This window comes from Podarcis liolepis (assembly GCF_965112155.1).
Source record: "Podarcis liolepis genome assembly, chromosome: 1".
NCBI lineage: Eukaryota > Metazoa > Chordata > Lepidosauria > Squamata > Lacertidae > Podarcis > Podarcis liolepis.
In genome coordinates, this window is record NC_139554.1 from 75,074,439 (window position 1) to 75,085,370 (window position 10,932).

Below are 10,932 nucleotides of genomic sequence, written 5' to 3' on the forward strand. Positions count from 1 at the left end.
GCAGACATAAGTGTTTAGCTGTTAGTGGCAACATGCAAAAAAAGAAGAAAAAGAAAGAAAAGAAGCACCTTGGTGTGACATGTGGCAGTGGCAGTATGGGGACAAGGAGCCAACATCCACAGACAGATCCTATGGCTACTGCCGTGAGTCTGAAGGTTGTCCAAAATGACCATTACATAAACAAGGAGTGATCTTTAAAGCGTCACATTACACTCCTACTCCTTGATGTCCCAGGGCGTGTGGGGGAAACAGATCCAGCCGATTTCCAGTGCTGCATTGAATCATACAATTTTTGCAGCGCCCCGCACCCAAATCCTTAGAAGTAAGAAAGGGCCCAGTAACAACTGCAGCTGTCTTGTTTGCCCCAACAGGTTTGTAAAAGACCGGCGTCCCTCCATCTCGCCCAACTTCAACTTCCTGGGCCAGCTCCTAGAGTATGAGAGAAGCCTGAAGCGGCTCAAGGCTCTGAAGGCCCAAGGGGAGAAGGGCAAAGGGGAATCCCAGCAAGACCAGCCAGAAGCCCCTGAAGGCTGCAGGCACCAGATTCTGTCTACCTCAGAAAAGGCTGAGGAGCTTTTCAGAAGCACAACCTCGGAGACCTCCTCGCTTGACTCCGAGAAGCCAGCGGGAGTCTCCAAGGTTGTCTCGCCTACAGCACTGCAGCAAGGGCTCCGTGGCCTCCACTTGTCTTCAGAGCGCATCCAAGACACCAACCGGCTGAAGCGTTCCTTCTCCCTGGACATCAAGTCAGCCTACACCCCTAGCCGGAGGCAGCAGGATCCCCCAGGTCCAACAGAGGCAGGAGAAACCCCCAAGCTGTGCAAGCTGGACAGCCCATCAGGTCCCAACGGCACATGCCAGTTCTCCCCTGTCCCAGACAGCCCGGACTGGCCCAGCGGGCCCGACTTCCTCCTCGAGGCCAAAGTACGGCAGAGACGGAAGCACAGGCACCAAGCCGGCTCCCCTGCCCACGGGCTGAGCCTTAACTTCAGTGGGGTGTGCGCCATGCACAAGAGCGCCAGCGTGGAGGACAGCCTCAAGCAGACCCTTCGGGCGGGCCTCCCCGGTGTGGGGCAGCAGCCGACCGCCACCCCGGCCCCCACTGGCACTTGGGGGGTGCACTTGGAGTCCCCCGGCACCCCTTCCTCCGAAAACCCCTGGTACTTCAGCACAGACTCGGCGGCGGGCGGCAAAGGCAGCGGGAGCGGGGCTCTGTTTGCCGGCACGGCCACCTACTCCTCGTTCAGCTGCAGCACAATCCAGGCGAGCTGCGAGATCAGGCTGAGGGACAAGCAGCGGGGCGAGGCGCGGGACGTGCGGCACAGCTGGCACGAGGACACCGCGGCCGAGAAGCAGTTCAAGCGCAGGAGCTGCCAGATGGAGTTCGAGGAGACCCTCTCGGAGAGCAGGTCTCGGGAAGACCTGGGCAAAATCAGCAAACAGTCTAGCTTTTCGGGCAGCATGGAAATCATTGAGGTGTCCTGACACTCACCTTGTGAGATCTGAGAGCAAGTTGCGTGTGCATCAGTGGTTGGGTGGGGAGTGGGAAGGCTGGCGAGATATTTAAGTAGGGAGAGGGAAGGGGGAGGGGAGGGTATTATTTATATGCCTGTGTGCGTTTCCAAAGGGCACACATGCTGAAGCAAGGCAAAGCTAAATGAATCCAAAGTCAAGAAACATAATGGTGCATGCTTGGTGCCCTCCCCTTTATCTTCCTACCTCCACCACCAAGGCAAAACCACACCGCATTCCCTTTTTTGGCTGGTGGAGGGTGTATTAACTCTTTAAAGCCTGGATTCCTTCCTTTCGCATGTAGTGCTCTCTCTGCCCACCCGCCCGCCCCCCCCCCAAACATGGCAGGGGGAAGGGGAGAGCTGAGGTGTAACTTCAAAGGTGGGGTGAAAGAGAAACAGGGGAGATATTAACATTGTAAAGACTTCCACTGATGTAAAAGCTTTTTTTTTTCCTTGAAAGAAGATTATTGTTGTTTGATCTGCAGGTTTGCAGTGGGGGAAGTCTAAAGGGAAGCAGGTTCTTTTCTTGTGAAAGTACAATAGCAACTGTTGATATTACCCACCCACTCCCATTACAGGGGGAGAGCTTCCCTCCCGTTCCATCAGGGTTGGACCTTATCTGTGGGTGGCTCCTACCCAGATTGGGCTGCAGAAACCTGGAGGGGCTAAATTTCAATAGCTTCCCTAGGTGTGTGTCCCCCTTCCCATACTGAGCATGCTCCTCTTGTGTTTCTCTGGCTAGAATTCTTAAATGCTGCACTGCGGCAGCCCTATACATATATAAATATATATTATATATAATATAAGAGAGAGAGAAACACAAAGAAAAAAGTTTAAATGGTTTTACTACAGTTTTTATTGAGACAAATAATATTTCAACTTTTCTTTTTAATTTATTTGAAGCTGTTCATTCTGGCAATGATTTTCAGACAATGTAGGGGCGGTACTTATCAGCTCTATTTTTACTGTGTATGGTATTTAAATCTGAAACACGAGTTTCAAAGCAATATCCTAGGCCTGCGGCTCCTTCTGTAACTCACGTCAGTGACGCAGACACCCCAAAAAGTGGGATGAGAAATCTGTGTGTGTGTGTGTGTGTGAGAGAGAGAGAGAGAGAGAGAGAGAGAGAGAGAGAGAGAGAATGCATGTGCGTGCACTTTTATTTAAAAAGAAAAGTGAGAAAATGTTCAACACAAACTGAGCCAGGAATCCTTCTTAATGCTTCTTTACTTCCTACACCTGTCGCATCTGCAATCAAAGCCATAAAACCTTTCTCTTCCTGGGTCTGGGTGGAGTATCACGGGGTTCCTTTATAAGAGAAGGAGAGTCCTGTTCTAAAGTCAGGAAGGGTCATCAAGAGAGCTTGATGAGTATTGGGTTTTCTTTTTAATTTTCTCTCTAGAGGAAATGTATTGGAGCTGGGGGTTAAATTCCCAGAGGATGAGTCCCTTTCCAGCAGTCCAGGATATCGCCCAGATGAATGATGGTGACAATAGGCCATTCCCTACCCTTCCAAAGGAGGGTGGATTATGGCGAATGGCCATTCAGATGCTGCTCTTTTCAAACAGTGTTCAACCCAGTCTCCATCAGGTTTTGTGGAAGGGGTTAGGGAGATGCTTGATGCCTAAAACCTTGGCAATGGATGGCTTTAGCCAGCTGAATGCATTCTGTTATTGTGGTACTAGAGGGGGGGAAATCATTGAAGGTTCTTAGGGATCCATTCCACAGTAAGGAAGTGTCCACTTACTGCTGCAAGCAGGAATTTCTTCCCAGCTTCAGTTCTCCATCATAAATTTGTGCCTACTCTGAAGTACATGTTCACTTTCTATCAGGGAGCTGCTGCCATACAGAGACTTCATAACGAATGCAAATCATCCAATGACAAAACAGTCCAAAGACAAATATATAAACCAGTAAAAGACCAAACTGAACAGCCTTTTGAGAAAGGAAGTTCTAGGAAAGATAGAAAGTATTTCAGCTGTAGTGCAAAGGACCCACTGATCCATTCCCAGCTCTCCCACCTTCAGCAGTCATCTTCCAACTGATGCGTTCACAAGGAGATTAGCTTGGCTATAGAACCTATTTGTCTTATCATTGAGAAATCATGTTCATTGGCTGTGATATTACCCACAAAAGAAACCTAGTCCTGAGATCCCCACCGGCATACTTCATGGGGGAATGGTTGGCTGTAAGAAATCCTCCTGCACAGGATTTCTTTTCCTTTTTTCAGAGATAGGGAAGAAAGATTCTCCCGACACCTTTCTAAAGATATACACCAAAAGACAGAGAAGAGGACAGGGTTAACCCAGGGTATTTTGACCCTTGAAATGGATAATCCATATCTTCCCACCTCATCCCAGTGGTAAAAAGTATAAGAATAAAGTACACCACTTATGTCACTCTTTAATGGCAGAAATCTCCTGCCCGAAGTGGCTGCTTCGTTCCGTTTCATATTGGGGCTGGCCCTGGATGAGGATGAGCTGGAGTCTGTTCCCCCTAGTTGAACTAAGGCAGCCTTGCCCACCCTAGGGTTCCCAGGTCTTGTTGGGATGATGAGAGATGTAATCCAACAACACCTGGGGTCAGGGGAAGGCTGAACCTAAGAGCAGGTTGAAACATGGTGGTCTTTTTTTGTGTAGTTGCTAGGAAGATTGCAGTGCAGTGAAGGCTCTCTACAGAGGTGGTAACATTTGTAAATCACCAACTGTGCAGATGGGCCCAATCGCATGGAGAGTCGATCCCCAGCGAATCACGTTCATGGTTGCCATCTGTCCATGTGATTGGACTGATCTGTGTGGTATGTAGCTGTGAAATATTACCATTCTTGCACAATGCTGCTGCACGAAGTATTTTTTGGAGGCCACATTGTTCGCATTGGTCTCTTGTTCTGCTCCAAGTGATGGCCTCAGCAGTACGGTCACTCCAACCCACAAGGCAAAGGTCCAGGTTCCAGCAGGTACTAAGCTGGCAAGGCAAGGTCTAGGTTCTGGCAAGACGAGAGCTCCCTGGACAGCAGGCTGGAGACTCAGAGCAGAGCTCAGATGTTGTCTCGGCACTATTCAGCCTCATGCTGAACCTTATATAGGAGCTGCAGCTCTGTTTAACCAACTCTTCTTTGGGTGAGAGGATTCTCATTTAAAGGGGCCCTTCCTGCTTTGACAGGCAATGGATCCAATGGAGTTAGGGAGACTCTAGTTGCATGAGGGCTTCTAGAGTCCATGGAGTCAGAGGAGGGCACTGTGATCATCTTGGGCCAAAAAGGTGCTGGAACAACGGGCTTCTGCTGCACCAGTGTTTCTGGTTAGTGTGGACATTTGCAGCTGACCAAGGGTCGATCCCTCTCACATTCTGAATATTTGGCCTCATCCCCCAAAGTTTGGGAGTCTGACCCTGGGGGCTTGAGCAGGAGAATGAGTTAGCAAATCAGTAGAGTGTTGATAATTCAGCTAATAGGGCAAAGGTTCCCAGTCAAAAACACAAAAGTGGGAGGGAAGAACATTTTCACTCTTTGGCCACACTGGTCTTCTTCCCTTTTGAGGAGTAGCAACACATTCCCCCAACAGCTCCTGGCAGAGGCACTGCAATGCTGCTTCCTTCTTTTGGAACACAGGCCTAGAGCCATCTCTCTTAAAGCCGAAAGCACATTTTTCTCTTTGTGTAACTGATTTTGCATTTGCTCCTTTCTTATCACATGCTGGTTTTTTGAGCCAATACCTCAGGGTTGTTTGTGTAGCTTTTAAATGAGAAAAAAAATTATTTGAGATAAAAGCAACTTCATTTCTTTTCCCATTTTCTTTCTTGTTGAAATGTGATTTTTTTACAAAAATAAAAAATCCTACACAAGACAAAAAATAAATAAAAATCTCAGGTTCAGAGCTTACCAACACAAACCACAGGGAGCAGCAATATGATGTTTTCATCAGATTGTCTGTTTCCTGACTGTAACAATTGCTGTCTGTACTCTACCAAGACATAAGGTAGAGACCTCATGATACTTATTTTACCAAAATATTTTCATATTAGATGCTGCAAGCTCAGAAGTGATCCGACTGACCTGCATAGTATTTTGAAAGTATCTTGACAGAGTAGTGGGGGCTGGCGGAAGTGGAATAGGGTAAACATGGGTTACCTAGGTTGAGAATTTCTTTTTGATCCCTCTTCACATCTTCAACCATAATTTAATGTATCTGGGTGCTTAATGTATATTGATGCTTTCAGATGCTTTAAGTTCAGAATCCTCATTTCCTCCAGTAGATTGCATCCAAAGGGTGGATTAACCCTTTAGCAGCATGAAACTCCATGTTTTAAACCAGTGTTTCTCAAACTTTGGTCCCCAGCTGTTGTTGGACTTCAACTCCCATCATCCCTGACCGCTGGTCCTGCTAGCTAGGGATGATGGGGACCCAAATTTGAGAAACACTTAATCCTGTGCCTCTTTTCCTGTGGGACCAACAGGAGAATAGCATTCAGACATGCAGGTGATCAGAGCAGATATTGCTGCAGGGCAGAACAGTTCATAATGGAGCCCTGCTTTCATAAATGGTAAGCAGTAGACATGAAGGATGAAATCTATAAGGCTGTTAAGCAATCCAGTCTTCAGCAGTCACTCCGCAGCATCTCTGCTTTTCACAACTAAATTGCTGTCCTAGGTTGGTTGTTGTTGTTTTTGCAAAAAGTCCACAAGGAATTAAAAACAGTCACTTGGAAAGTTCACAGATCATTGGCACTGCAGTGTTCAGCATGTCCCTTGGGAATATTTACAGGGATGACCTGGAAAATCCTATCTCTTTTCAATGTCGGCTGCCATCTTTGCTGTGACACAATGTGCTACTTGCATTCTGTGAATACCAAGGGCCCTTGAGATCTGTTCTGTGTTACAAGTGTAGCAGTGTTTGGTGCAGAAAATACCACAAGGACAAATTCGTGACAGCTACCGAACACTTGAAATTTATACAAAAGTGCTGCAGTCCATTCTGCCAGACGGAAACTTTCTCAATTCACAATCTGATTTCAGCCAGTGCTGCAAAGTCAATCCTTACAGTATATTTTAGCAACTAATAGCATCAGTGGGGAAGGACAAAAAGGAATGGTTGCTTGCTCTGAAGAGCTGCCACCTGCTGTCATTTCAGAGCAATCACTCCTCCAGAATGAAAAGATGGGGAAGAATATGTGGGTATTCAGGCTAGCATTCCCAGCAAGCTACAAAATTGCCAACAATTCCCTTCAGCAGGAAAAAAAATGGGCCAATCTGAGTGGGGGGAGGAATTTTTAGGACAATTGGTGGAGATTGAGGTGAAAATCTGGGGATTTTCTCAAATGAAGAGAATATCAGGAAAAGAAGGGCAATTTAAAATGGTGAAAGACACAGTCTTAATCTTCACCCTTCTTATGAAAATCAAATTTGCATTTTCTATTTCCTTTCTAACCTTGTTAGAAGCCATATTTGGGCTATTTTCTATAGCCCTATGTGGAATGTAACCTGCAGGAAATAATCTACCATTGCCTTCTATTGAAAACATCAGAAGAATGCCATTATGCTTGTCTTAGTTGAACTCAAAAGGCATCTTTGTCTTGTCTTTATTGGGATCAGGTTAAGCCCACAGGTGACCTAGAACAGCTTTTCCTAAAAATATTAGCTGTTTAACTAAGGGTTGCCATATTTCAAAAAATGAAAATCCAGCTACAAAAGTTGTTGAGCTTCTTTTGCTAAATTTCAAGCTTTTTTTAAGGAAATTCACCAAAATCTACATGCCCAACATGGGCTGCCATATGGCCGGCCAAATCCCAGCTATGTCTGGAAAATTCTGGACGTATGGCAACCCTAGTTGAACTCGCCAATTCTTGTCAACTAGGAAATTGCTCCAGGGGACCTCCGACTCCAATTCTAATCTGATGTTCATGCTTCAACTACACAGTTATCTGCCACAGAATTATTGCCAACTCAGTAGCAGCATGCGGGAGAACCAAAGCCCCCATGTGGTAACTCAGAAGTAGGAATCTAGGGACTGCAAATAGGTTCTGCTCACGGACAATCAGAATTATATGAAAACATTTGATTTGCTGTGAGACAAGTGTCTTCCGGGATGCAAATAAGGTCTTTAAGATTTATCGAAAAGGTAAGGCAAAACAAAACAACCACCCTCAGACACAACAACCTGGCCTTGCGTACGATGCCAATGAAATATCCCAGGAACCTTTAAAAAAATTCCTCATAAATCCAAGCTCTAGTGTTTGTGGGACAATGCAGTCTCATTGAGTTCGTAATGCAAATCTTGAAGTCCAGGACCAACCTTACCATGAGGCAGTTTGCTTTCATGGCAGATTCTGGAGAAGTATCTTTTTCCTGCCTCTTAACCCTCAAGCTTAAAAAACAAAAAGTGGTGGAGATGTGCTCACTTGAGGTGCAAAACACTAAGGCTGGCACCACCCAGGTCTATGGTGAATTTCTGACTTGCAGCACCTTCTCTTTGCAACAGCAACAAAAATAGGTTGAGTTTCCCTCCCGCTTTGTATGTCTGTGCTATGTTTCTTTGACCCTCCCCCTCTTTTCTCATCTGCGCTCTCTGGTTTTATTTATTTTTCCTTTTCCCTGTGTTTCTTCTTGTAGCCATATGCTCTTGTTCTGTCTCCTCTCCTGGATGCCATCCCTTTAAAAGGAGGTATTTTCTGCCTTCCTCCTGATCCTAATGCTAATGATAAGCTATCAATGTTGTAATTGCAATGTATGAATTATAGATTTAAGTATTTATTATTATTATTATTATTATTATTATTATTATTATTATGTAATTTTACTTCTATGTACGTTGATCTTTGTTTCTCTGTTGTGAGTATATGCAGAACTTTTCCATCTCCAACTGCCCTTTTGCCTTCCCTGACTCCTTGTATGTAGTGGCTGGTCAGTACTATGGCACATCAGGTCGTTAGATGTCGTAAGGAGGAACAGATCAGTTCTTGTGGAGTTTGGAAAGGTGTGGAGTAGCTATCTCTATTCCATGGAAGTTTCTAGGGAGCAACAGAAGAGTTCCAAAATGATTTCAAATTATTAAGTAGTACTTTAGAAGATACAGAATCAACATATTCCACATTTTCTTTATCCTAGAGCAGTGATGGGCAAACGTGGCCCTCCAGCTGTTTTGGGACTACAATTCCCATCATCCCTAGCTAACAGGACCAGTGGTCAGGGATGACGGGAATTGTAGTCCCAAAACAGCTGGCAGGCCAAGTTTGACCATCACTGTCCTAGAGCTTGTCTGCACTGCAAAAAACGTTTCAGTGCAATGTCTTCCCAAACCCTAACCCCCCCCACAAGTAGCCCTAAGAATTATAGTGCAATGACCACATTTCAGTAATCCAGATTTCTCCCTAGAGATATAAAAAACAAACAAACCTGCATCTGTGCCCAATGATGAAGTGTTTAGTTTCCAAATCCTATCATAAGAACTCTGAGTTTGACGGCACTGTGCTCTAGAATTTTCAGCCACCTCAAGAACTGGGATTACGTTAGTCCAAACAGACCGGAAGAGATTTAAATGCTTATGATTTACTTAGAAGTAAGGATATTTCCACACAAGAATCTTAAAGGAGTTCTTGCTTCAGTTGCTTTGTTATGCTAACGCAAAATTCTCCCTCTTCCACTTTAATAGTGATCAGAGATTCACATCACTAATGAGAAAGTTCAAAGGTGAATTAAGATTAAATTATTACTGGAATTATTGTCCTAGTAAAACTAAAACCACAATATAATTTATACAAAGTTCCAGGTCATGAACAAGTCTCCAAAACACCCCGATAAATGTGCTGAGGCCTGTTCCTGTATGAGAAAGAACTGTCCATGTTCCGTCACAAATTTCTCAAGGAATTTAGGATGACAGAAACTATCAGGCACAACTCCTGTGTGTTTAGGTATCATCTGGTGACTCATGTCTCAACATTCCCATATTGCTAAACACATTTTCCTTCCCGGCATTGGAAAGAAATGTCAGTATTACTGAAAACTCCAGTGAACAAAAAGACTTATTTGCCTCCTGTAAAAACACCTCTGTGCCACAGTACTTTCCTAGCCAACCTTGGTAGGAATCAGTTTAAGGTGAGATTATTAAGAATAGCCATCAAACTGACTATATTTGCAATGCAAAAGACACAAAAGGTGGAGGAAGAGAGGTGCAGAATGAGGTCTTTCCATTGCAGTATCTTACATTTATTTATTGTTGCTCAGAATTCTTTGGGAAGGAGTAGAGAAACTGAGTTACCTATATTCTCAGGAGGCATACGTAGAATCCCTTTTTGGTCTCTTGTCTTCAGAGCCATGTTTTTATCCCAGGTCTCCTGTCTTGCAAACATTCACAGACAAAGATTGATTAGGGGCGAGTTGTTGGAACCCCCTAATCCAGGTGCAGAACGGGAAGGTCTTAGTCTGTGGGGAAATCCTCATACACAAGAAGTGACTAGGTCTCAAACTGAGCAGTTCAGTATCAAAGGTTGCCCTTGGAAGGCTTGGGGAGTGAGTTTTGAAGTCCCTGTGCTTTCTAGGATTGAATTCCGAGTACTGTCCAGGGTGGGCTACAAGTTGGGTGGGATGGGGTGGGGAATAGACTTCTTGCATCTAGTCTGTGAGTTCGTTCCCTCTCTCATGAGTCCTGATAACCAAAATGCATCCCCTTCTGCCTGCTAAAGGAATGCTGACATTGGATGTTGCCTGGCAGGACTAAGTGGTGTACTCTGCCCCGGCTTTGACTTTATTTATTTATTACTGGAGGCTGTAAACAGCAGTGCTTTTTTACCCTCTCTTTCTTTTCCTTTCTTTTGTATTTGGGAACAATGTGTTGTAATAAATTCCTAATAGATGTTTTAACAGCCAGTGTCAGTTTTGTTCTTTAATGTGTGTGTGTGTGTGTGGAGTGACAAGGGAGGGAGAAAAGGGGGGGAGGGAGTAATGAGAGCATTCATAGGGGATCACAATAAAGCTGATGGGAGCGATGGTCAGGTCAGCTAAAACAACAGTATTTTACTGTTCCAACCAAGAAAGCCCACATTCTGCCATAGAACCAGTGCTGAGATGTGACTAGGGACAGCCTTCCCCAACCTGATGTCTTCCAGATATTTTGGATAGCTCCGTTGGTAGAGTATGAGACACTCAGTCTTGGGGTCTTCTGCATTGCAGGGGGTTGGACTAGATGATCCTTGTGGTTCCTTCCAAGTCTACAATTCTGTTATTCTGCATCTCCCATCAGCCCCACCCGGTTGGCGAAGGCTGGAATAGGGATGCCAGAGAAATGAAATCTCTGAAGATTCCTATATGACACTGTTTTAGAAATTACCTATAATTCCCAGGGGACCCATTTAAGAGGTAACATACAAGAAGACTCAGGAAATCACCTCAATAAACTTTATTTCTGATCTGAAAGGCTCCCAGCAG

The 10,932-nt window shown here is 45.0% G+C and overlaps 1 protein-coding gene across 3 annotated transcripts in view; it reads left to right on the forward strand.

Moving 5' to 3' along the window:
• Positions 1-10,368, forward strand: part of DUSP8 (dual specificity phosphatase 8) — an 85,599-nt gene extending 75,231 nt beyond the window's left edge. For all 3 annotated transcript variants that reach the window (XM_083470884.1, XM_083470885.1, XM_083470886.1), the window contains one exon: positions 372-10,368. In XM_083470884.1, coding sequence (XP_083327010.1) covers positions 372-1,485 — 1,114 coding nt within the window. In that variant the 3' untranslated portion in view covers positions 1,486-10,368. The remainder of the gene's footprint in view (positions 1-371) is intronic.
• Positions 10,369-10,932: the final 564 nt, after the last annotated feature.